Below are 27,914 nucleotides of genomic sequence, written 5' to 3'. Positions count from 1 at the left end.
TCAGCCAAGCTGTTGACATTGATTTATAACAATTACTAATGGTAAAATATCAGGTACATTCATAAATGAATAAATTTGAGGACATTTTATACCTTTTTCTATTAAAATAACTAGAATCTTATCTCTGTATTCAGATACTAAGATATTTAGATTAAGGCAGGTCATCTTTGGCTATCTGTTCACATGTTAAATGAGGATGAGAGATTGGCTTTTATGAAGCTTTCTGCATGCTCTTAGTTTTAGGCCACTGAACAAAGTATTTTTTTTTCTATGTAAATTCAAATAATTTTACTTTTAGGATTATGTGTGAAAAACAAATGACATCCAAAATTTCTAATGCCGTTAACTTGTACACTCATATAATAGTTATACTATAAATAAACCTTTCTTTTAACTTTTCAGGCACAAAAATCTCAAACCAAGAAATCCTGGACAACAAGGACAGGCACCAACTTTAAGTCAGCAACAACAAGTACTTCCGAAGCACAAGACCAATGAAAAGCAAGAAAAGAGTGAAAAACCACAAAAACGCCCCTTGACTCCTTTTCACCATCGTGTATCTGTTAGCGATGATGTTGGCATGGACACAGATTCAGCCAGCCAAAGACTTGTGATCTCTGCTCCAGACAGTCAAGTGAGATTTTCAAACATCCGAACTAATGATGTAGCAAAGACTCCTCAGATGCATGGCACTGAAATGGCAAATTCACCTCAACCACCCCCACTTAGTCCTCACCCATGTGATGTGGTTGATGAAGGAGTGACTAAAACACCTTCAACTCCTCAAAGTCAACATTTTTATCAAATGCCAACACCGGATCCCTTGGTTCCTTCTAAACCAATTGAAGATAGGATAGACAGTTTATCCCAGTCTTTCCCAGCTCAATTCCAGGAAGCTGTAGAACCTACAATATATGTTGGTACAGCAGTAAACTTGGAAGAAGATGAAGCTAATATAGCCTGGAAGTATTACAAGGTCCCAAAGAAAAAAGATTTAGAGTTTTTACCACCTCAACTTCCAAGTGATAAATTCAAGGATGATCCAGTTGGACCTTTTGGACAGGAAAGTGTAACATCAGTTACAGAGTATGTATTTTTTTTAATAGTCACTATTATAATTTAAGGGTGGAAATGATGTAGGTTCTTAATAGTAGGACTCCAGAATGGTTTCAGGGTAGGATTTACAATAATAAATCCTTTGAGTATTAATTTTGCATAATTTCTTTACTGTGTTTTTTCCTCAGGGGAACTCTTTATTATGAAATATTTTAGTCACAGAAAAGTGGAGAAAATAATAACATTTATCCATCAACAAACTTAAGAATTTTACATACAGTTAGAACCCCTGTGTACTATTTTTCTTCCTCCATTTTTCCTTCCACTGTCCTGAATTTGGTATTTATCATTTCTATACATGTTTTTATTCATGTAGCTCTAGTCAATTCATTTTACTTGCTCTCTAGTATTTCTTTGTCATGAATATGCCATAATTTATCTACTCTCTTGAGATGGACATGTTGGTTATTTTCAATTTTTCACAAAGGATGTAGCAGTAAACTTTTTTGTACACATTTCCTTGTGTACTTATATATATAAGAATTCCTCTAGGGAATACAGCAAAAAGTGAAATTGTTGGGCCACGGGGTATGTTGATATTCAACATGAAGGGTTGTTGCCAAGTTACTCTCCAAACTATACTAGTTTACACCCTCATCAACCAGCAGAGTATGGGAATAGCTGTTCCACATTTTCCTCAGTACTTGGTATTATGAGACTTTTAATTTGGTTAATCTGCTGCATGCAGAATGGCCTGTTATTGTCTTACTGTGTTTTAGATTTCTAGTGAGGTTAAGCATCACTAAAAGTGTTTACAGGCCTGTATATCATATGTTTTAGTCTATTTTCGTTTCTTTTTTTTCCTGATTTATTCTTTTCATATTCTGGTTATTAATCTTATATTAATTATATGTGCCTCGGATATCATTTTTAGTCCTTTTTTTTTTCTTTTCTTTTCCTCCTAATTATTCTTTGTATATTCTGGCTATCAATTTTGTATTAGTTATATGTGCTACAGATACCTTCCTCTGTTCTGTGGTTTGCCGCCTTTGTCCACAATATGTATGACATACTTTGGGGCAGAAATAGGGTTTTTTTCAGGTCTCCCTTTACTTTCTGTGTTGTTCTGATTATATTTATTATCTGTCCCACAAGCTTTTTGCATTTTTATCTATAGTGGGTTTTTAAAAAATTTTTATTGGAGTATTAGTTTACAGTGTTGTGTTAGTTTCAGGTGTAAAGCAAAGTGAATCAGTTACAGTGTTTTTTTAAAGGTGAAAGTCAACCAACCATTATATTCATTTTACCGTTATATTCATTAAAACTGTCTACCTATTTATTAATGCAAGGCCAAGTAGTTTGCAAAGATTACATTTCCTTCTCTATCAGTCTCTCAAACTTTTAGGGTCTTTAGCTTAGAATGTTGAAATTTTGCAAGAATATGTGTATACATAGTGGTCTTTTATTCAGTCCTTGTACTGAACTTTTGAGGAAGGCTGGTTCAATTTGAAGTCTTTTTTGTCCCGTCACTGGGAAGTTCCTCTTTTCTTGGAAAATATCTCCATTTTTTTCCCCCATTCTCTGCAGAACCTCTAGAATGAATTCAGATGTTGAACTTCTGTATTTTCTTTCATTTTCCATCTTTTTTTCCTGAGGGGATTCCTCAACTTCTAGCCCTTTTCTTAAAGTCTTAATATTTGTTTCTCATGTTTTTTTAATTTCTAAGCTTTTTTTTTTTAAATAGCAACCCCTTGTTTAATGTCCTATAACTTTTTTTCCTTTAGAATTACTTTGAGTCTTTTTCTTTACTATACTGATTCTCATATTTCTTCTTACTGTTTGAGCTTACACATTTTAGAATGAGGGAATGAATAGATGAGCTGATTGGAAATTTTGTGTATAAAGGCAGAGCCTTGTTGATTGGCAGGACTTAACTCACTCAACAAATATTTTAGAATGAACTGTGTATCAGTTCCAGAAACTTTGCTTTATGGTAATGGGGTAGGGGATGTTTAGGAGGGGAGACCTTGTACCTAAACTTCCAGAATGAAAAGGATCTTGTGCCTTCACCAGGTAGTTTATTCATTTTTCTTAGAAAAGGAACCCTTTCAGGACTGGGGGGCAGGGGCAGGGGAATAAATCAGGAGTTTGGGATTAACGTATACACGCTACTATATATAAAATAGATAAACAACAAGGACCTGCTGTGTAGCACAGGGAACTATATTACAATATCTTGTAATAACCTATAATGGAAAAGAATCTGAAAAAGAATATATATATACACACACAAAACAGAATCACTTTGCTGTACACCTGAAACACACAACATTGTAAATAAACTATACTTCGATTTTTTAAATGGTTATAAAAAAATAGGAACACTTTGTTTCTTTTTCAGCTTTTTTTCATTTCTGTCTAGAGATGTAAGTCCAGGTTTTCTCTGGTTTTTAGGCAGTTTGGCTCTCCTGTTGTTTATATAGTTTGCCCTTAGCCCCCTCTTGCATATTGTAAGCCACGAACTTTCTCTGCTGTGTTTCGTTGATTTTGAGCTTCCCTGAGACTAAGTAAAATTCCTGATCTATTTATAGCTTCTTTCTCATTTTCCCTACTGTTAGAGATGTATTTTCTTTTAAAATTTCTTGGTTATTATTTTAGTAGACAAACCCGTGTGCTTCATCTAGCACTTTGAATCTTAAAAGCATTCTAGTATGACTTTTTTTTAATTAAAATTAATCTGGACTTGAAATTGAGGGACTTCAGAATACCCTTATGATCATGGAAGATGACTAACTTAGTTAATAAATTAGTCAGCAGATTTCTTGAAAGCAAATGATGTCTTGGAAGCAAGCCTTAAAAGGTCTTAATCTGTGCTGGATGTAATATAAAAATCCAAGCTAACTTCAACTCTTGCCTGAAACTGTTGGTCTCCTTGATTCTATACTTCTCTTTATGTAGTCTCTATACAGCAGTCAGAGTGATCATTGTAAGTTAAATATAATGTTACTCATTTGCTTAAAACTCTTCATATTTAGAATAAAATCCATACTTCTGCCCTCATCTGTAAGGTTCTACACAATCTCCTGCATACCTAGTTCTTTACTTGTATTTACTGCTCTCCTGTTTGCTTCCTGATTTAACCACACCAGCTTTCTTGCTATTCCTTCAAAAAAGTTAAGGTCATTCTTCATGGCCTTTAGAATTGCATTACGGGGTGGGGGGAGTACCTCGCCCCTTACTGTTCGGTTGAACTCAAAAGTTACCTTCTCAGGAGGTATTTCCTTGACCACAGTACCTAAACTGTGACCTCTCTTTAATCCCCAAGTCACAACCTATCCTGTGTACTACTTTCATTTTCTCCATATATATAGTTATCTGAAATTATATATTTGTTAATGGTCTCTTCCCTATTAGAATGTAAGCTCTATGAGGGCAAGGACTTGGTCTTGTGCACTACTGTGTTCTTCCAACTTACATGCACGCACACGCGCACGCCTTCCCAGAACAATCCTAGGCACATAGACATTCAGCAAATGTTGGATGAATGAAATGACAATATGGTCCTAGATTACTTGATGATTTTAAAACATTTCTTTCTAGGTGTTATATTTTCTTATTTAATGTATGTAAAAATGTAGTGATGTAAATATTTTCAGTTTTAAGAACTTTAAAAGTGAGTTTTTACGGACATATTATATTCATTGGGTTTAAGAATTCTAGCCATAACTTTAGTTAGTGTATTGGCTGCTTGTGTGCATGAGCATCTGTAAGTGAAATGAGGGTCTCTTAGAGGTTAATAGAGCTTAACCTTAAGAGTCGGTTCTAAAAGTACTTTGGCATTTTTCTCATTGAATAAGAATGAGAAAGAAGCATAGTGTATGCTGAGTAGAATGGTTCTGGGTCATGATTATGTAAATTAAGAAAAATACATGCCTTTACCTGTTCCTGGTCACCATCTTTTTCTGCCTTATAAAAAGAAGACATAAAAGATTGAATAGAGGTTTTTTTGTTTTTAAAGTTGAATATGAATACAATTTTGGTTATGCTAGTTACTAAAATGTGTGTTGTGTCACAAATTACTTGTAGGTAGAATCCTTGTTTTCATATTGTAATACTAGATTAGGATAGGGTAGATATCACAGAGGTCAACCATCAGAGTCCTCGCTGCTATATGAACTGAGAAATATTTGTGGAATACACCTGTTTTATACTTGGTAGGTTAGAAGTTTTGGTCTTACGTTTTAATCATCTAGATGATTTTATTTTATCTTCCTGAAGTTACTGGCAGTAGTTCTCAATTGGAGCAGTTTCTGGCCGCTTCCCACCCCACCCCCCCCACCCCCAGGTGACATTTGGCAATGACTAGAGACATTTTGGTTGTCACAGCTGGGTGTGTGCTACTGACATCTGGTAGGTAGAGGCCAGGGATGCTGCTAAATATCTTAACAGTGTATAGGACTGTCCCCCACAACAAGGAGTTTTCCAGCCCAAAATGTTAGTAATGTTGAGGTGCCTTAATGTTACAAATAACTTACTCTAGAGTTCAAGTTTCTGTTAAAAGTTATTAAATTAGATACGCCAAACATGTTTAATGATTAAGTTTCACTAGGGAGCTCTCTCCCATTTTGCTTTAGTCTCCCCAAACCACAGTAAAATACCTGGCATGGTCTTCAGTGTTCGTGTTATGCTAAAACAAAAGTTATTTTTTCTCATAGTTAAAAAGATCGTGTTGGAATAGCTTATTAATTCAAGTACCTGCTCTTAATATTACTTGAGATGGGATATCATGTGAGGGTCAGTCATCTCCTTGTAGCAAGTTGGCAAAGCCAGTTGACAAAGTCAGATGATGTCCCTTGTCATTAAAAATAAATTCTAAGAATTACTATTACGCTTTCTTAATGTCATTTAAACAATCTTAAATTCTTTGTAGAAGCATTCTGTATTTTTAAAGATATAATATGATCAAACATATTTCTGGTAATAAGAGTAATCCATTCAGAAACCTGGTTTGTTTTATATAAAAAAATTTGTGAATTTGTGTTACCCAGTCATTGTAAATTTCTATTATCTTTTTCCATGCTTTGAGTTTTGAAAATGTTTTAAAATATATAGCAGTTAATTTTAATGAGGTTAATTAGAGGGCTGTTGCAACTTCTATATTCTTTATCCTTTCTTAGGAAGATTATCTTTCTTTTTTAATTCATACTCCTCAAAGATGCACTTTTTCAGTTTGAATAAAACTGAAATTTCTATAATATACAAGATACTGTAAGGCACTGTTGGGGTATAAAGTAAATTTGGGTCCTGGCCTTAAATGAAATTGTAGTCTAATGGAAAATAGTATTAAATTCTCTGACACAGCTATATATATAAGATATAGTAGGGATGCAGAGCCAGAGTGGAGAATAATTCCATTTATGGAGATCAGAAGCTTTATGTAGTTTTGTATGGATAGATTATAGGGTGCTGCTTAGTGGTTTGGTGTGTTATGGTGAGAAATGAGACCTAAAGAGTGGGGTAGGGTTATATAATGGAGTGGCAAAATATTATTTATAAGGTGATACAGGGGCCTCATTAGGAAATTAGAAAGACATGGTAGAGATGGAGGGATTTTATAGATGTGGAGTAGACTAAAGAACTTTATGGCCAATTAGATATATAATGAATGCAGAGGGACAAGAATGCATCAGTAGAAATTTAAAAATGGTTTCTTTATAGTAGTTGACTTCTACAGATGTGTGCCTTTTTAGAAAATTATGGAGGAGAAATTTAGACCTTTGTTTTATTTATGTTAAGTGACAACTCAGTTTCCATTTGGCATAAATAAATGAAGTTTTCCATTGATTGGTATTAAGGGGTGGGCACTAGGCTTTCATAATAGGTAGTTAAAAAGAGGTACTCTTTTTCAGTTTTAGATGGTGGTGGCTGCTTAACTAGTGCAGAGAAATTACTTCATCATTTCTAAGCATTTCCTTTATTCTTAGACTTCATGTGCAGCAGTCGATGCCAAATTTTTTAGCAACTACTTTAAAGCAAAATTCCTTTTCTAATTTGTTAGAATTTATTTGGAGGGCAGAGAGAGGTTGGGGCTGGAGCATAGCATATCTCCCACACAAGATATACACATCTGTGGCAAATATCTTTATTTTCTTTTTGCTTCTAATTATTTTTAGTTTCTTTATTAATGATAACATCTATTTTAGAATAGTGGCTTAAGACCTTGTAAGTTTTAAAGAAAGCAAAATTTCTGCCAAGAAACATTACAGTTGTTTTTAAATATATTTTTTCAAGGGTCTAGCACTTAGTTTTAGTAGAATTTGTGCCAGCCTTAAAGAGTCTGTAACTCTTGATTCAGAAGGAACCTTTCTAAACCCTGAACAAAGAGCTGTACTTGAGCATAGTTCTTATTATGTCTTGTTCAGTATAAAAAATACATCATGATATCTTAACCGTAAAATCCCTCAATAGAATTAGCTCTTACGTTGTATATAATATGTATATACCAGATTTTTATTGTATGTATCTAGTTACATAATGCATTATTTGATCTCTAAAAGATAGTTTCTAATTTTTTGTTTCATAGAAGTCTATGATGAAATAAACTTGTTTTGATTTATTGTATTCTAAATCTTAAGATTTTTTTCTTTTTAAGATTTTTTTTCTTTAAGTCTTCCTTATTTGATATCTTATTTTAATGCAATAAAGCTATACTTTTGACAGCTAGCTTGACTCAGTTTAAGGATTTGTTATAGAATATTGGAGATGGTACTGGAAAAGTTACTACTAAAATTTTTTTGAGATTTATTGAATTCATTTCTTCATTAACATTTCCTGAACTGTAGCTTATCTCCTGTAATTGCCAATTCTAAAATATTGTCACACCTTGTCTAGAAGAATTTTTATTGAATAAAGACATAAAAGCATATGCCATAGGCCATGTTAAATTCTCTACAAGTACATTTTAGGATAGTATATGTAACTGTCACAGTGAGAGGAAGGAGATATAGTTAATGAATAATATAAAAGTAATTTCAGTTTGCTGTGGGCATTGCAAAGCTTCCTGTTCATGGCTGTACCTAATCATTCTTTTCCAGTTTGTGTGTATTTAGCTTTATATTTGATTGAAACTATCTCTGTAGTTAACTATTTGGCTATATGTGAAAGTTCCTTTTAGAAAAGGAGAGGTGTGTTGTTCCTATTCACAAAAAGTGTATGTATACTATATAATTGGAGAGTGAAGAAATGCTAACTTGAGTTTTTAATCTGGCATCTCTTAAAAAAATAGCAATTTTAATTTCTATTTTTATCAGTTTTAAATATAGAAGGATGTGGAATGTAAATAATTTATATTTTTAATTTATTGTGACGATACTCTTGATATTATTGACTTCATTTAAATTCTTTGCATATCCCACTGTCTGTGAGAACCATTCAATAAAGTAACAAAAAGTTGTCTTTAGGTATTGCATTTGATTTACTCATTTTTATTCCTAGTAGAGCCCTGTGCAGTAGGATTTTTCCTTTTAATGTTACTGCCTACTAGCTTAACAACTACTTGCATAAAGAGTGTGGCAGTTTTTATGCTTCTGCTAGAGGACAACTTAATATGAAAAACAGTTGTTTTACTCACGTCAACACAGAGTAGTCTTTCAGCTTAGTGACTGGGGGTGAGGGGGGTAGGTTCTTATACTTTTCGCCTATGAATAGTTATGTGAATTGGCATACTTAAAATCTTTCCAGCCCTAACTCTGCCACCATGTGACGATTTCTTTCAACATAATTTTCATATCAAAGAGAGCACACCCTCTGGTTCCTATTTTCATGATGTTATTTTAAGTATTAAATAAGAAAATATATGTCAAAATAGATGGAAATGCTATTTTGAAAAGATTCACATTGATATCTGATAGACAATTCAGGAAACATTTAGGATCTAATATGGTGAGGTACAAAGCTTCTTCTAAGAAATAAATGCTTATTCATTTATAGACCAGAACTATTCTAACAGGTAATTGTAGAATATAGCCCATTGACAGTTATGTTAGCACTATGTTCCTATGGAAGAAAGTTTTTGTAGACTTGGGATTTTAGTTTGGGGATAAATCTGAGGTACATTGAAATAACAGTGACATATATCATATTTGATAGCATGTTTAGAAAATGTCAGTTATTCTTTTGATGACCTCTGTTTCAACCTTAGTGTATAGGGTATAGAGTGCTTCTAGTGCTGGACATTGGTGAATAGATTAACAAGATACGGTATCTCTGTCATTCAAAGAATTTATAAACTAGCAAATACCTTTATTGATTCCAAACCTTACTCCTCTTATGATTGTTTTGTCCTGATACTCAGGACAGACAAGTAGTGGCAGCAGTATCACTTCCTAATGAATAAAGAAGATTTATTTCAAAGTACAGCATACTGTATTTTAGAATTATTAATGCAAACACAGTATCTCAATCCTGTGTGGCTTTTAGATTTCATGTATTAATTTAGCAGGTATTTATTGAGCACCTATTATGTGCCAGGCACTCTTCTAGGCATTTGGGATAGTTCAGTAAACAAAGTTAAGATCCCTGACATTTAGAGGCTTATAGTCTAGTAGGAGTGACAGACAACCATGAACATAAGCAAATTATATAGTATATTAAGAGATAAATGCTATGGAGGGAAAAACAGAGCCCGGTAAGTGAGATCAATGTTGAGGCAGTGGGCATATTGCAATTTTAAATAAGATCTCGTAGATAAGGTGACATTTAAAGACTTGAAGTGAGGGAGTTGGCCATGCAGATATTTGGAGGAAGAATGTTCCAGACAGAGAACAGCCAGAAGTGTGTCTGACCTGTTTGAGGAATATCAAGGAAGACCTTGGAAGAAGAGTAAGAGAGGGAGGAGTAGAATAATAGAAGATGAAGTTGGAGGGGAAAAGAGGAGACTGATCATGGAAAGCTTTGGTAGGATATTATAAGGACTTTGTTTTTTACTCAGGGTAAAATAGTCATTGCAGGATTTTGAGCATTATCTGACTAGAAGCCTGGCTGCCATTATTATGGCAGCATGGGAATCTCAGCTTTGCAAACCATAGAGAACATGAATTTGGGAGTCTAAAAGTGTCATACACAAACCAAAAATGAATCATTTCTCTATTCCCACTCACTAAGCACCTTGGTCTTCAGAGATGTAAAAGTCCTGATGATTTCCAGGGTTCTGTGGTGCAGATCAGCTTCTTTTGTCTTCCCTCTCTAAGCCGTAGATTTCACCTTTCTTTGGTCTCTTTCCAGTAGTTCATCTTTCTAACTTCAGTGTTGTCTTCTCGCCTGTTCTGTTGCCCTTCGTCATTTTATTGGATATTTTAGGAGAGTATAAACATATATTTATCATTCACCATGTGGAACCAAAAAACTAATAATTGATTTTCCAACGTGATTAGTAAAAAACCTCTGAGATACTTGCGCTGAAACTCTGTTTGACGCTGTAAAACGTTTTGCTGGATTTATGGTAATAATGTTATTTTTATGAAACACAGGTCATGCTCTTAAGTTTTTTAAACTTAAAATATATCCACTCATGGCAGTAGGAAAAGGATAATCACTTTCATTGTATAAAGGTATAAATTGTATAAAAGTGGTGTCTCACTGTATAGCCCACACTTTGAGAGTTTCTGTGCTGGAACAGTTTAGATTTGAATCCCTTTCAAGTGAATGGATTTGGACAAGTTAATGCAATTGAGGACTTGGGAACAGAGTGGATAACCAAAAGACAGCACATTTTGGTGGAAAGACTATGAGACCAGGATTTTAGCTCCATTTCTCAATTGCTAAATTTGATACTTCAGTAAATCACATAACCTTTCTATGCCTCAGTTTTTTCATTTGTAAAATGAAGGATTGAAAATTAGATCATCTTTAAATAATTCTTCTTTTTTAATAATTCTAAAAAGTTTATGATACTTAAGTCATTTTGGAAATTTGTTATACTTTTATGGAGAATATGATTAATTTTCTATTGTTATTTTTTTTATGCAGGTTAATGGTGCAATGTAAGAAACCTTTAAAAGTTTCTGATGAATTAGTGCAGCAATATCAAATTAAAAATCAGTATCTTTCAGCAATAGCATCTGATTCAGAACAAGAACCTAAAATTGATCCATATGCATTTGTTGAAGGAGATGAGGAATTCCTTTTTCCTGATAAGAAAGATAGACAAAATAATGAGAGAGAAGCTGGAAAAAAACACAAGGTAAGAGAAATCAAAGTACACCAGAGTGTCACTGATGATCTGTAGCTCTGCCTATACCACACTCTGCTCTGTACCACACTTGTATTTGGGAAAAAAAAAAATCATCATTTTAACTTAGAAAAACATTTTTTAAAAATAGGTAAATCAGGCACATTGTACATAATTTAAGAGCTTGTATGGGCTTGAAATTGTAGCTGGTCTCTGATAATGAAAAGATCTTTATTTTTTGTTGTATAAGTTTTGAGGTTGGAGAAAGAGTGCATTAATTTCTGTTATATTGAAATCAGGACATTTAGGTAGACGAACTGTTTTGATTCTGAGTTAAACTATGCTGTAAGTGAATTACCAGTTTTCAAAATTGCAGTAAAATATACATCACTGAGTTTATAAAATACATGATACTTTGAATATGTGAATCAAGAACCTGTAGGGCCCCTGAAAGTAAATTGTTATGAGAATAAAGTGTGAGATGTACAAATACTTACTTGATTAAAATTTTAAAAATCAAATATTTGAGGATCTATTAAGGACAGAGAAATCTATTAAGATAACTCTGCTAGATAAGAATTTTGCCGTAAATACAAAATTGGAAATTGAAAGCTGTAAAATTGCAAAAAGGACCCAATAGTATGTTTAATACAAAGAATTCATTTCACAAAGTTTTATTTAGCCTTACTGTGTGCCAGGTACTTGACATTTTGTTCTTCTGTAAATGTGGAAACAGTAGTATCTGGGAAGGCAGTAGGTATTGTAGAAAGAACATGGACTTTGGGATTTGGCAGATTTAGGTTGAAATCCCAGCTCCACTACTTATCAGCTGTATTTCCTGGGTTATCTTTAGAACTATTTTTTGTCTGTAAAATGAGTGTACTATTTCCTTATCACGTAGGTTAGTTGTGAGAGTTATTGATGTCTGTACTACACCCAGCAGAATGCTTGATACATAGCTACTCAATAGTTGGTATATTTTATTATTGGTAAAATATGTATTTCAGTCTAATATGTAATATTGTGTGCAGGTAGAAGATGTGCCATCTAGTGTAACAGTGTTATCACATGAAGAAGATGCTATGTCATTATTTAGTCCCTCTATCAAGCAAGGTAAAACTTTAATTTTCTTTTTTAAAATACTGCATTCCAGGATTGTTACTCCAAAGTAATCTGACATTGTTGGACTTTTAGTGTTCCTTTTTGCATAATTCATATGTTTCATAGAAAGGGACCTATCTTAAAATGATGGATTTATTGTTTATCTTGTACTGGGAGAAGCAAGTTTAGGTGATAGAAATTCTGTTTTGAATTGTTGGAACGTCTTTCCTTTTTTTTTTTTTTTTTAAATTTTAATTTTGGCTTCCTTGGATCTTCATTGCTGTGCGTGGGTTTTTTCTAGTTGCGGTGAGTGGGGGCTACTCCTTGTTGCGGCACATAGGTCTCTCACTGTAGTGGCTTCTCTGTTGTCAAGTACGGGCTCTAGGTGCTTGGGCTTCAGTAGTTGTGGCACACGGGCTTAGTTGCTCTGCAGCATGTGGGATCTTCCCGTACCGGGGATCGAACCTGTGTCCCTTACATTGGCAGGCAGATTCTTAACCCCTGTGCCACTAGGGAAGTCCCTCCTTTTTTAACAAATAAAAATAATTTTCAGCTGTAAAATGAAGGGATAGGATAAGATCATTGCCTGAGATCTCTCTCAGATCTAAAAACTCAATTTATGAATTAGACTTTACTGTAATTTGGTTGTCCTTTTCTCCCCCTCTCCCCAGGTTAGAAGAACTGTTGCTGAGGTCATTAATTTAACAAATATTTATTGAGCACGTGTTATGTGTAGGCACTGTTCTCGGCACTGGAGATACAGTGGTGAAGACTCCACTTTGAAAGTGTCTGACTTGTGCTACTTGTGAATAGAATAGAGAGACATGATATATTAGTTCTTTTACAAGATCTATTTAATTTTTGATGGAGGCAGAAGAAGTTGTCCTTTGGTATGTGTCTTTTAGGGGCAAAGTTTTGTTTTAGTATTTGGAATAAATAGAGAAGGTCAGTCAGGCTCTGTGCAACCAAAAACAGGAATAAGAAAAAAAGTCCATCTGAATAAGGAAGAGATGGTCTTTCATGAAATAAATTTAGTGGTCAGTGGTTCTAAGTAGCTTAAAGTGAGTTAACAATTCGGGTTTTTTAGCCTGTTTACCTACCCTAGGATATAGGAAATGTGTAGTTGTCCCTGTGGTGTGGCTTTCTCAAAATGTGGACCGTCTGCCACATTCTGGAGCATGTTTTGAAGTGAAACTGGGAAATCTTGGTTTTTAATAAATATCCTAGATGATTTTTACACACTAAAAATTTCAGAACTACTGCTTTAGTGAATCTTTAGGACAATGTGCAGAGGCACTTGGAAAGTGACTTTCACCTTTCTGAAAGGGAGGGCTATTTCAAGTTGTTTAACCATTCTGAGGATGCTTTGGAAGGTTTATACACCAAATTGCTTTCTTTTTTTTCTTTCTTGTGTGGGAATGTAAGAGGAATTTAACTTTCATTTGTATTTTTATTTTTTCTAAAGTCATTTTTTTCACTAAAACTGGGGGGAAAAAAAGGAAAATAAAATTTTAGAACTGAAATGAAACTTAACTAAGAGGTACTTAAGTGAGTACTTAAGTGCCTGGCACTGGGCAAAAGTGCTTTATCTACATTCTGTCACATTTAATTCTTGTCATACTGTTAGTGTTGGCGTTGGGATTCAAATTAATAGTCTGTCTGACTCAAGAGCCAGAGAATCTGTGCTTCCTTTATATTTCAGGAAGATAGAAAAATTAAATGTGTGTGTGTTTAATTCTGTTTAATTCTGTTGTCCTGATAGTGTTTATAGTTTTATTTGACATATTATTAATGTAGATTACTTAGCTGTGTTATGGATTACATAGCCTTTGGTGAGCTTCCTGGGGAAGGTATGACCATATATTTAAAAGTTTATTTCTATGAACTAAATTTTAAACAAGTCACCATTTCTTATTGCATAACACCCTTATAAAGTTATATGTCTAGCTTAAATAAATAGAATAATACCCATTTGGTCAGTAGTAGAATTTTTGATTTTTTTTTCTGGTTGACATATGCAGATGCTCCACGCCCTACTAGTCATGCCCGTCCTCCATCAACCAGTTTGATTTATGACTCAGACCTGGCTGTCTCTTATACTGACCTTGATAATCTTTTTAATTCTGATGAAGATGAACTGACAGTGAGTATCTTATTAATGATTACAATTATAATTTGTTTTCCTTCATTTTATATAAGTTTATTTTTCAGAAGTGATATGTGACTTGAATACTATGTTTTAGCCCTGAACAATAGGATATATTTTGGAGGAAATTAATTGGTGTCCTTTTTTAACCTCATGCTTGAGCCTTTTTTGTTTTTTTTTCTGGCTGCACCGCCTGGCTTGCAGAATCCCGACCAGGGATTGAACCCGGGCCCTCGGCAGTGAAAGCATAGAGTCCTAACCACTGGACCGCCAGGGAATTCCCTGAGCATTCTTGATATAATGTCACCTATAAACTTTGAGGGGTTTTTTTCTTTATTTTTTGTCTTTGAAGGACATGTATAATTAAGCTTAATTTGAGCTCTGCCGTATGTTCTTTTTCTCCAGTCCTTAGGAAGCAGAATTATTATTATTACTTTAATAACTAGAATTATGACTTATAACATTATACCAGAACATATAAGATTTTTAGAAATTTCATGTAATGTCTGAAACATTTATATTAACATACTTGCAAACAAATAACCCAAAGAAAGTTTAGTATTGTTTTTTGTTTGTTTGTTTGTTTGTTTGTACTGCAGGTTATTATTAGTCATCAATTTTATACACATCAGTGTATACATGTCAATCCCAATCGCCCAATTCAGCACACCACCATTCCCACCCCACCGCGGTTTTCCCCCCTTGGTGTCCATGTTTCTTCTCTACATCTGTGTCTCAGCTTCTGCCCTGCAAACTGGTTCATCTGTACCATTTTTCTAGATTCCACATACATGCGTTAATATACGATATTTGTTTTTCTCTTTCTGACTTACTTCACTCTGTATGACAGTCTCTAGATGCATCCACGTCTCAACAAATGACTCAATTTCGAGGAAGCAGAATTATTAACCTAATCTTTGATCCTCTAGTTTTAGAAATGACCGAAAAATTGACTCAATTAGAGAATAATAAGTAATTAACATTAAAGTTATATGCCTTGTCAATTTGTTAAGGAATACTACTTCTTCTGAATTTGTTTGGCTTCACAGCCATTATTATAAGACACCTACATACTATAATAATGAAAGAGGAAGAAAAAGTAATGCTTAATCTTTAACACCCATTTGCAGGGCAAGGTGAAGATAAAAGAAATTAAAGCTTAAAATGAGATTCCCTAGAATGTCAAGTCTCTGGCAAATTAATGAATTGGGTGCTGCATTATAAAAGGGAATTCCTTTTTCATCTGCATAAAGATAGCTTGGAAACTTATATAGTACGTTTGGTCTCTTCAATTAAGTGACATAAAGCAGATATCACTATACATAAACTTTTACTCCACATCCCGTAATATAGTATATTTTAGGTGAATATATCCCTGAATACTTTGATACTTTTGTACTTTCTCTACCATTCACGTATCAGCAGTGGCTCTTCTGAGGTCAAAGGTTGTAATCAGAGCTCAGTCTACATATCTAAGACAAGGTGGCTAACAGGAGACAAGGAACCAAGTTGTCAGCTCTAACAACACTGGTGACAGATTAGAGATTCTAAAACTTGTTTTGTTCAATGTATTAAAACTACCTTTAGTTAGGGATCCTATTGCTTTGTCGTATGAGATCTTTCTGAAGTTTTGCTTAGTTTTACCTGTTGTAGCGTTTTTGCAGGGCAAGAAGATTATTAAACAAGGTAAAAGTGTAAACAAGAATTTGGAGGGGTGATTGATTATATAGGAATCTTTAATGTCTTTTATTTAAAGGGACAAATGCTTTATGAGTATCTTTTACTAAGAGGCAATTCTGATGTTAATTACAAACCCTTATAGTAGGTTTTCTTACTTTTTTTTTTTTAATAGGTTTTAAGTAATAGGTTGTTCTGTGTATTTTGAAAGTATTGGTCATTTTCTTGAAGGAACTTTTTCCTCTGTTATTTGGAGCATTATCAAATCAGTAGAAAAACTAATCTGGGTTATTGATTACCTAAAATGTGTTTTATGTCTTTAAATTATTTTGTATCTTTAAATTGTATCTTGTATATATTTGGCTCTAGCACAAATGGGCTCTACTTTCAAGTTACTCTGAATGATTACTGTCTTGATCACGTTGGATTTAAATTTCAGAGCAATATGTGTGTGTGTGTGTTTTTTAATAGCCTGGATCTAAAAAATCGGCGAATGGATCAGATGATAAATCCAGCTGCAAGGAGTCAAAGACAGGAAATCTGGACCCATTATCTTGCATAAGTAAGCTTTCCAAATCTGTGTTCCCGATAAATCTGCAAACTTAATCTCAACAAAGTTCTCCACCGCTTTGTTTTAAGCACAGAGTAACTTCTTTTTAGTCTTATGTTAAAATGTGTGTTTTATTAAATATAGGCACTGCAGATCTTCATAAAATGTATCCTACACCACCGTCATTGGAACAACATATTATGGGATTTTCCCCAATGAATATGAATAATAAAGAATATGGTAGTATGGATACAACACCTGGAGGAACTGTTCTAGAAGGAAATAGTTCTAGTATAGGAGCACAGTTCAAAATTGAGGTTGATGAAGGATTCTGTAGCCCAAAACCTTCTGAAATTAAAGTAAGTATTTTATTTTTCTAGAAAAATAATTCACTTCCTATATTTTTGTATAGAATTAGTTTATTACTAGATTCAAAAATCCTTTCTTAGTGATTCTAATTTTGTTATTAACAAATTTGAATTATGGTGACACTATTAAGAATGCATTTAAGAAAAGAGTAGGATTACATTTACATTGTATTATTTTGTTTAAAGACAGGAAAAAAGGGCTAGAGTCAGTTTGTTGTTTTTTTTTCCCTTGGAAAATAAGATGCTAAAAGTCATGGTCTTTATATTGTAGGATTTTTCTTATGTCTATAAGCCTGAAAATTGTCAAGTTCTAGTGGGATGTTCCATGTTTGCACCTCTAAAAACTCTACCAAGCCAGTGTCTGCCTACTATCAAATTGCCAGAAGAGTGTATTTACCGTCAGAGTTGGACTGTTGGAAAATTGGAATTGCTTCCTTCAGGGCCTACAATGCCATTCATCAAAGAGGGGTATGATTTAAATGTATAGTATTGGTATAGTATATGAATGCTTATATAGCTTTAATTTTTTTCATAGAAGCACCTAGTATGTTGGTACCCGGAAAAAAGATACTGGTTTTTGAAAGTTCTAAAAATCATTTTCTGATTAATAGCTTATAATGGTGTTTGTTCGGTATGGTTAAAGTATTAGAACACTAAAGACCAATAAACTTTGTCTTTGGAAGCACCTTTTATTTTGGTCTGAAATCCTAATCACTCTCATTTGTACATTTGCCGTATTTCACACACTTTTTATATTTAAGTATCTCTGAAATTGGGGTGTCTTATAATTCGTAACATCTTAGAATTGCCATTGTCCTTTTTTTACACATAAATATCTCTAAAATTGGGTTTGTTTTTTTTAAACAGTGGCATCTTAGAATCAATGAAGTATGGGTATTTGTAGTACAAGAAATATATAGATAGTAATTGTGGATGTCTAGGTGTGGAAGAGTGTATACAAATTTTATTTATAATGGAACTAGTTAGTTGGGTCTCACCCCACAACAATCACCTAGAGTGGATGTACTAACCAAAAATACATTTTAATTGTACTTGTAATTTTTGCACTAATCGTATTTTCATAATTTTTGGTGTTATTGAAAAACATTTGGGACATTTTTAGTTGTATTTCCCATTACTAATATGTTCCTTTATGCATGTTTTTGATTCTCTTTTGCCCTGGTGACACTAGTGATGGAAGTACTATGGATCAAGAATATGGCCCTGCTTATACACCTCAAACTCATGCTTCTTTTGGGATGCCTCCTAGCAGTGCACCTCCTAGTAACAGTGGAGCAGGAATTCTTCCTTCTCCATCTACCCCTAGGTTTCCAACTCCAAGGACTCCAAGGACTCCAAGGACTCCTCGTGGAGCTGGTGGACCAGCTAGTGCTCAAGGTTCAGTCAAATATGAAAATTCAGACTTATATTCACCAGCTTCCACCCCATCCACGTGCAGACCCCTTAATTCTGTTGAACCTGCAACTGTTCCTTCCATCCCTGAAGCACACAGTCTTTATGTAAACCTCATTCTTTCAGAATCAGTTATGAATTTGTTTAAAGACTGTAACTTTGATAGTTGCTGTATCTGTGTCTGCAACATGAATATCAAGGGTGCCGATGTTGGAGTTTACATTCCAGATCCAACGCAGGAAGCACAGTATAGGTGTACCTGTGGCTTCAGTGCTGTCATGAACAGAAAATTTGGAAACAATTCAGGATTATTTCTTGAAGATGAACTAGATATCATAGGACGCAACACAGAATGTGGCAAAGAAGCAGAAAAACGTTTTGAAGCTCTCAGGGCTACTTCTGCTGAACATGTTAATGGAGGACTAAAGGAATCTGAAAAATTGCCTGATGAGTTGATATTATTGCTACAAGATCAGTGCACTAATTTATTTTCACCTTTTGGAGCTGCAGACCAAGATCCTTTTCCCAAAATTGGTATAACTAACAACTGGGTACGTGTTGAAGAGCGGGACTGTTGCAATGACTGCTACCTTGCATTAGAACATGGGCGTCAGTTCATGGATAACATGTCAGGAGGAAAAGTTGATGAAGCACTTGTGAAAAGTTCATGCTTACACCCCTGGTCCAAAAGAAATGGTAAGTATGCTAATGGAATAATTTTTCTCTTTATTTTCCTTTAGTTGTGTGACTTTTCTTTCTTAGGAAAAGGTATTAAAGGCAGTTTCCCATGTAGCTGATAGAGACACTTAAATTTGGACTTAAAACTCCTTTAAGAATGATATTTTTAGGGCTTCCCTGGTGGCGCAGTGGTTGAGAGTCCGCCTGCCGATGCAGGGGACATGGGTTCGTGCCCCAGTCCAGGAAGATCCCACACGCCGCACAGCGGCTGGGCCTGTGAGCCATGGCCTCTGAGCCTGCACATCCAGAGCCTGTGTTCCGCAACGGGAGAGGCCACAGCAGTGAGAGGCCCGTGTACCGCCAAAAAAAAAAAAAATGATATTTTTAAAGGGAGAATTTCCTAGCAGTTTAATTTCACCAACAGACGTATGGTTATTAGAGGTCTGTAATTATGTACTTGAGTAGGACTATAAAAGGTACTTTGCACATGTCAATTAGCAGAAAATTACTAGTTGTCTGATTTATTCAACATTCTATCACTCATTATTTATTGAGCAGCTAATATGTGCCAGGCACTGTTCTTTTACAAAGTACAGTATTAAAACAAACATATTTCCTGCCCTTTTTGAGCCTGTAATTCTCAAAATAACAAAATAAACAAAAATAAGTAATTATATGATATCAGATAGCGACAAGTGCTTTGACAGAAAAGCAGGGTAAAGGAGTGGAAAAAGACAAGAATATGCTACTTTAGATGTATGTTTAGAGAAGATATTACTGAGGGACAGCATTTGAGCAAAGACCTACATAGAGTGGGGGAATGTGAGCTGTGTGGCTGAGAGAAGAGTGTTTTCAGGTAGTGCAAAGACTGTGAGGGAGTAGTGTGCCTAATATGTTTGAGAAACTGTAAGGAGGCCCTGTTGCTGGAATGAATTGAGTGATGGGGAGACTGTTAGGAGTTGGAAGGCTAAGAGATGGCCGAGCACCAAAATCATGTAGGGTCTTATGTACCATGTAAGTAAGGCCTTTATAGTTTATTCTAAGAGTTACGGGAAGCTGTAGGACAGTTTTGAGCAGAGAAGTAACATGATCCTTTTACTGTTTATTTTTTTAAAAGATCACTCTAGCTGTTGTGCTGTGGGTGGTGAAGGTGAGAGTAGAAGCAGATAGATCAGTTAGGAGGCGGTTACAGTAGTTCAGGTGAAAGATGACAGTACCTTAGACAAGATTGGAAGCAATAGAGATGTGAGTAGTAGGTTCTAGGCATATTTGGGAAATAGAACCTACAGGATTTGCTGATATAAGGAAAGATGAGGCATCAAGGATAGCTTGAGCGAATGGATGAATGATGGTGCTAATTATAGAGGAGGGGAACAACTGGGGGAGAAGGTCAAGTACTTATTTGGAGAAACAAATTTTAAATTCGGAGGAGTAGTTGGGGCTAGAGATTAAAAAATGTTGTGTGTGAGTTATCAGTATTTTAAGCTATGGAGATGGATGAAAAAACTTAGAGAGTGACTCTAGATAGAGAAGTCCAAGGATGGAACTGACATTTAGAGATGGGGGAGAAGAGGAGGATCCAGGATAGGCAACAAAGGAGGTAGGAAGAAAACCAAGAGAGTGTGTTGTGCTGGTAGCTAAGTATAGGAAATGTTTGAAGAAGGAGAGAAATGTCATCCATGTCAAATACTTGTGTAGTTATAAAGATCTAATGAGTTAATACATATGAGCTGCTTAACACAACCCTTGGCACATAGTAAGTACTGAATTTATATAAGCTGCCATTATTAAAGTCATCATTTAGGTTTTTTTTTCAGGCATAGCCACTGGGAAACGTATTTCTAAAAAGATGTCTCAGTATACCACTCATTAACTTTTTCCTAACTTTTGGTAATTATGCAGAAAGTTAGCCTTCTTCAGAATGTGGTTTTTGTTAAGAATTTTTGTTCTTAGGTGATACATGCCATTTAATAACTTTTATTTGGTTCCTTATGTCATTTGCTAATCCAGCCATTTTTGGACACGTGCAAAACAATGTGCTTGGTATTCTGGAAGATATGAAGATATCCTATATTTAAGTTGCTTATAGACTACTTGGAGAACTAAAACTGTAATACAGGGTTGAAGTAAAAATACTCTAAATGCCCATTGACAGGAGAATGGATAATATGATAGTACAGATAGAATGTTACATAAGCTCTGAAAATGAGTAAAACTCTTGTAACAGATGAATCTTGGTAAAAGTTTTGAGGGGAGGGAGAGGGAACAAGTCCCAGAAGATTGTATATAGTGAGATATTTTTTCATAAAGTTCTAAAACAGGCAAAACTAAATGTATTTTCTAGATGCACATAAAATTCAGGATGATGGTTAATTCTTAAAAGCTGAGGGATAAGATAGGGAGAAGCACTTAATAAGATTGAGTAATCTGCTTCTTGGGCAGTGAGATCGTAGTTGTTCATAATATTATTAAGAAAATTTGTGAATAAGATAAGGCTATGCATGGACCAGTGGTTACATTTTGTTCATGATAATAGTTTGATGATTCATCAAACTCAGTATACTCAAGGATCAAATTTTTAAAGAAAAAGGTATAAATAAATGTCATATAGATTTTCAAAAAAACGGCAGGATTATTTTCAGCCATAGATAGTAGTTAAGAACATAGGCTGTGGAACCGACTACTTGGGTTTGCAACATGGCTCCATCACTATATACTATGACCTTGGGCAAGTTATTTAACCTCTGTTTCAGTTTCTTGAGATAGTGTCAATAATAGTATTTACCTCAGTGTTAGAGGATCGAATGAACTAATACATATAAAACAGACCAGTGCCTGGCACAAAGTACTCACATATTACCAGTAGTAACAGTAGTAGTAATAGCAGCAGCAGTAGCATTAGTGGTATTCTGTTTATTTTTATTATTATTATTTGTTTTTAAGATCCAGCTTATCTTGAAAGTTGTCACAAGAAAAAAAATTTTGTGTAACTGTGTATGATGATGGATGTTAACTGGACTTACTGTGGTGATCATTTTACAGTATATACAGATAACAAATCATCACTTCTTACACCTAAAACATAACTAATGTTATGTCAGTTATACCTCAAAAAAAAAATCCAACTTATTTGCCAAGTAATAGAAAATATTGAGTTGTTAACCTTGTGTGCATTTTTTCTATAATAATAAAGATTGATGTAAACAGATTACTCTGCCGCCATAAAGATGAATTTCATCCTAAGAATTTATATTGAGAAAATAATTCAAAACAAAAAAGAAATATCTTTATATTTCAATTTAAAATTTCAACATTAAAATAAATAATGCTGCAAAACCTAAATGGGCAATATTGGAATACTTTCTCATTCAATTATAACAGCTTCATAAAATAGTGTCAAACTCCTGTATTAGGACCTTTGCCCTGATTGTTTCCTCTGCCTGGGATACTGTTCTTCCAAGTATTTACATGGGTAACTCTCTTGTCTTTTTAAATTTTGTCAGAAGTCATCTTCTCCATCCTGCTCCTTTTTTTTTTTTTCCCCCATAGTGTTTGCTTATTACCTTCTAATATACTGTATAATTTATTAATTATCTCTCCATTAAGTTCAGCCTGTGCAAGTTCTGTTTAAGAGAAAGGGTTTTTGTCTATTTTGTTTGTTTGTTGATATGTCCAAGTACCTAGAACAGTGCCTGGCATATAGATGCCCAAGGTGTTGAAATATTTGTTTGAAGGAATTAAAAGTCTACAAACTGTAGTTTGTATAATTTAATGGTAATGTTTATTTTTCTCAAGATAGAAAAAGCTTTGTTCCAATTATAAAAAATACATACTTGCTGAAAAGAAAGTTAAGAATCTAAACAATACAGAAAAGTAGAAGTAAAAATTGCCCCCAATTTTTGCCCATCCCCATCATTACACCACTCCATGATCACTCATTTTTAAGCAACTTTATTGACATACCATACAATTCATTTAAAGTGTACAATTGAATGGTTTTTAGTATTCACAGAGTTGTGTAGCCATCACCACAATCAATTTTAGAACATTTTCATCATCCTCAAAAGGAATCCCATGTTTATTAGCAATCACTCCCCATTTTCCTCCAACCACTCCCTCCCAGCACTAGGCAACCACCAGTGTACTTTCTGTCTCTATAGATTTGCCTCTTTTATACATTTCATATAAATAAAATCATATCCTATATGGTCTTTTGTGACTGACTTCTTTTTCTTAGAATAATGTTTTCAAGATTTATCCATGTTGTAGCATGTGTTAGTACTTCACTTGTTTTTATTGCCAAATAATATTCCATTTATGAGCATCCCACATTTTATTTACCCATTCGTCTGTTCATGGACATTTGGACTGTTTCCACTCTTTGGCTGATATGAATAATGGTACTATGAACATATGTGTACCAGTTTTTGTGTAAACATACGTTTTTATTACTCTTAGGTGGACTTGATAACTGTTTTACGTTTTGAGGAACTGCAAGACTATTTTCTAAAGCAGTGCACCATTTTACATTCCCATCAGCAATCAGTTCCACTTTTTCCATATCCTAATTAACACTTGTCCTTGTGTGTTTTATTATTATTATAATCATCTTATTGGGTTGTGAAGTATTATCTCATTGTGGTTTTGATTTGCATTTCCCTAATAACTAATGAAGTTGAGCATCTTTTCATGTGCTTACTGCCCATTTCTCTTTCCTCTTTGGAGAAATGTCTTTTCAGATACTTTGCCCATTTTTAAATTAGGTTTTTTGTCTTTTCATTATTGAGTTATAAGTGTTCTTTATATCTTCTGGATACAAGTTCCTTATCAGATTATGATTTGCACATATTTTCTCCTGTTCTCTGGGTTCTCTTTTCACTTTCTTGATGGTATCATTTGAAGCAGAAAAGTTTTTAATTTTGATGTTCAGTGTATTATTCTATTTTGTTGTTTGTACTTTTGGTTTCATATCTAAAAAGGCTTTACCTAATCCTAAGTCATGAAGATATACTTCTATGTTTTTTCTAAGAGTTTTATAGATTTAGCACTTATATTTAGCTCTATAATCCGTTCTGAATTAACTTTTGTATATAACATAAGGAAGGGGTTCCATATTCATTCCTTTGCATGTGGATATCCAATTGTCCTAGAACCATTTGTTGAAAAGATTATCTTTCCCCATTAAATTGTCTTGGCACCTTTGTCAAAAATCAGTTGACTGTAGGGCTTCCCTGGTGGTGCAGTGGTTGAGAGTCCGCCTGCCGATGCAGGGGACACGGGTTTCTGCCCCGGTCAGGGAAGATCCCACGTGCCGCGGAGCAGCTGGGCCTGTGAGCCATGGCCGCTGAGCCTGCGCGTCTGGAGCCTGTGCTCCGCAATGGGAGAGGCCACAGCAGTGAGAGGCCCGCGTACCGCAAAAAAAATCAGTTGACAATAAATGTGAAGTTTTATTTCTGGATGTTTACTTCTATTGATCTATTTATCTGTCCTTCATGATCACTCTTAAAAATCATTATATATTCTAAAAACCATTGCTTTCCACCAGATCTCAGTATAGAGACCTGGCACTTGTCATAATATACAATTATATTATTTTTCATGCATTCTCCTGCACAAGATTGTAAGATCCCTGAAGACATGAATAAGAATTTATTTACACAATATTCCCAGCAGCTAGCATAGTTCCTGACCCATAGTAGGTCTTCATTAAATATATATTTTTTTAAGAATGAAAGAGTATCTATGGGAATCTCTCTGAATTAAAATCAAACTGTAGTTTCCTGAGCTTCACTCAGATCAGAATTTCTCAGGGTAAGCTCTGTGTATATGTTTTTTAAAAGTTCCCCATTTGATTATGATAAACAACCTTAGCCAATGACAACTTTTTCTAGATTTTATGTAAATAGTCACATATGAATACACATAGTTCTGTTTGTGTAAAATTATCTTCCATACTTTTAAAACCTGTTTTTTAATTTATTAGTTTATTAGTCATTTGTCCATTTCAAATAGCTCTGTTATCACTTTTTTTTTTTTTTTTTTTTGTGGTACGTGGGCCTCTCACTGCTGTGGCCTCTCCCGCTGCGGAGCACAGGCTCCGGACGCGCGGGCCCAGCGGCCATGGCTCACGGGCCCAGCCGCTTCGCGGCACGTGGGATCTTCCTGGACCGGGGCACAAACCCGCGTCCCCTGCATCGGCAGGCAGACTCCCAACCACTGCGCCACCAGGGAAGTCCTGTTATCACTTTTAATGACTAGTATTCTATTATGTATATAATAGTTTATTTAAACATAATAATTATTAAGCAGTATATCTGAAATTAAATTACTTCTGATTCTGTACACTATTTAGATATAGGGAATTAAAACAAGAAATAAATTAGGCAATAATAATAATGAATTAAAGTTGAATGATTTAACATAACAGAGTGCTCAAACAGGTTTAATGATACAGCTGAACCATAATGGAGGGACAGATTACTTATATCAGTAATATTTCATGGTTTTTTGAAAAGCCATTTGACAATTAAGAGTGACACCCTCCATATCCATCCTGATAGTTGGTCAGAAATGTAGGTCATAATAATTTGATAATCTGTAAATCTGTTACGTCTAGGTTAATAAAATATCTTCAGATATTACAGCACTTTTTAGCAGTATGAACAAGTTTATCTGTTACTGTACAAGTTGTATACTTCAGAGTTGTTACATACAGTCTACCATTTTTCACAAGTTAAGCTTTAATCATTGTAACCAGTCTAGTCCATCTGGTCATTTTACCAAAGTGGTGGTAATGAAGGTGCATAATTTATAACTCATTTCTGTGTGAGGCAAAGTTCTTTCTAGTAAGATACCTATAAGCACCAAAAACAACCAAAATAGGGACTTCCCTGGCGGTCCAGTGGTTAAGACTCTGCGCTTCCACTGCAAGGGGCACGGGTTTGATGCCTGGTAGGGGAACTAAGATCCTGTGTGCCAAGCTGCACAGTCTAAATAAATAAATAGATAAAACAACCAAAATAAATGCAAAAAGGAAGAAATTTATTTGATTAATTTATAAATTGATCAATGAGCTAATGAATGACTTTTTATGAAGACGAGTTACAATAACTTTTTTATTGTCTCTTCTTGGTTTTAAATACCTAGAAAAATCATTTCTACAGATCATTTTAGATACAACTTACTATAGTTCTCTACACAAGCAGATGCTTAATCTTGGTGATGAAGAGCTAAACTTCCCTAGATGTGTTGACAATAGCAATTCTTATTCTTTTTTCTTTTTTTTTTTAATGGTTGTAGATGTGAGTATGCAGTGCTCACAAGATATACTTCGAATGCTTCTATCTCTTCAGCCAGTTCTTCAGGATGCTATTCAGAAAAAAAGAACAGTAAGGCCTTGGGGGGTTCAAGGTCCTCTCACTTGGCAACAATTTCATAAAATGGCTGGCCGAGGCTCTTATGGTAAGTAATTTATAGTAATGTGTATTGACTTATTTTATATCATTTCTCAGTTTTTTTGCCCAACTTTAATAAGCACATTTATCTTTAAATATTTCGGTGGCATATGCTTGACTTAAGGCCAGTGTGGTCAATCTTAGCCTTCCTTACTTTGAACGTTTTCAACATTCACTTTACTGGGTTCTCCAATCCCACTTCAGAAAGAACAGCTTGTTTTTACATATTTTACTGACCAGAAAGATTTTATGTGAAGAAAGAATCATACTGCCAAATAAAGACTGAAACACTACTTTTCTTGTAAGTTTACTATTTTACAAAATTTAATGAAAAATGGGGTAAAAAAGAGAGGGTAATACTAGTGATAAAAGGCCCCAAGGTCTTCATTTAAAAAAAAAAGAAAGAACAAAGACAGAAATTTGCCCCTTGTGACAAGAGTAACAAATGAATACTCTCAGTATGGTAAACAGTAGATTTATGGTCAACTGTAATGGAAGGAACATTCAAAATGCTTGAACTATCTGTTGAAGATTATCTCTGGGGAAAAAAAACCCAGAAAAGATTGGGGACTTCCCTGGTGGTGCAGTGGTTAAGAATCTGCCTGCCAGTGCAGGGGCCACGGGTTTGATCCTTGGTCCGGGAAGGTCCCATGTGCCACGGAGCAACTAAGCCCATGCGCCACAACTACTAAGCCTGTGCTCTAGAGCCCATGAGCCACAACTGCTGAGCCTGAGTGCTGCAACTACTGAAGCCCATGCACCTAGAGCCTGTGCTACGCAACAAGAGAAGCCACTGCAATGAGAAGCCCGCGCACCGCAACGAAGAGTAGCCCCCACTCGCCACAACTAGAGAAAGCCCACGCACAGCAATGAAGACCCAACACAGCCAAAAATAAATAAAATTTTTAAAAACCCCAAAAAACAAAAAAGAGTGTTTCTGAAAGGTGGGATGTAATTGAAACTTTTAAAATATATTTGAAATAATAGTTTTTATTCTGAAGTCCTTGACTTTTTTTGCATGGTTTTAGAATGCATTATGTACAGAAGTAGTAGATGATTTGCTCATATTTTCCTTTTCCTCCTTTTATTAATGGATGAATAATTTAAATTTCATTTAAAAAAACTTGATAATCAGTGAAAAATGCAGTTTAATTATAGTATTTATATATATATTTTTTCTACTTTTTAAAAAATATTTCAGTTTTATTGGAGTATAGTTGATTTACAATGTTGTGTTAGTTTC

General features: G+C 34.6%; 1 protein-coding gene across 2 annotated transcripts in view; it reads left to right on the top strand.

Moving 5' to 3' along the window:
* Nucleotides 1-27,914, top strand: part of MED13 (mediator complex subunit 13) — a 95,310-nt gene that overhangs the window by 38,871 nt on the left and 28,525 nt on the right. For both annotated transcript variants that reach the window (XM_004271739.2, XM_033431635.2), the window contains exons 9-17: nt 403-1,086; nt 11,083-11,296; nt 12,316-12,397; nt 14,407-14,528; nt 16,680-16,770; nt 16,903-17,117; nt 17,398-17,594; nt 18,319-19,235; nt 26,517-26,678. In XM_004271739.2, the coding sequence (XP_004271787.1) occupies nt 403-1,086; nt 11,083-11,296; nt 12,316-12,397; nt 14,407-14,528; nt 16,680-16,770; nt 16,903-17,117; nt 17,398-17,594; nt 18,319-19,235; nt 26,517-26,678 (2,684 nt within the window). The remainder of the gene's footprint in view (nt 1-402; nt 1,087-11,082; nt 11,297-12,315; nt 12,398-14,406; nt 14,529-16,679; nt 16,771-16,902; nt 17,118-17,397; nt 17,595-18,318; nt 19,236-26,516; nt 26,679-27,914) is intronic.

The sequence above is a fragment of the Orcinus orca genome, chromosome 19, assembly GCF_937001465.1.
Source record: "Orcinus orca chromosome 19, mOrcOrc1.1, whole genome shotgun sequence".
In the NCBI taxonomy this organism is placed as follows: domain Eukaryota; kingdom Metazoa; phylum Chordata; class Mammalia; order Artiodactyla; family Delphinidae; genus Orcinus; species Orcinus orca.
The sequence above is the reverse complement of the archived record's forward strand: the minus strand, read 5'-3'. Positions and strand labels throughout refer to the sequence as shown.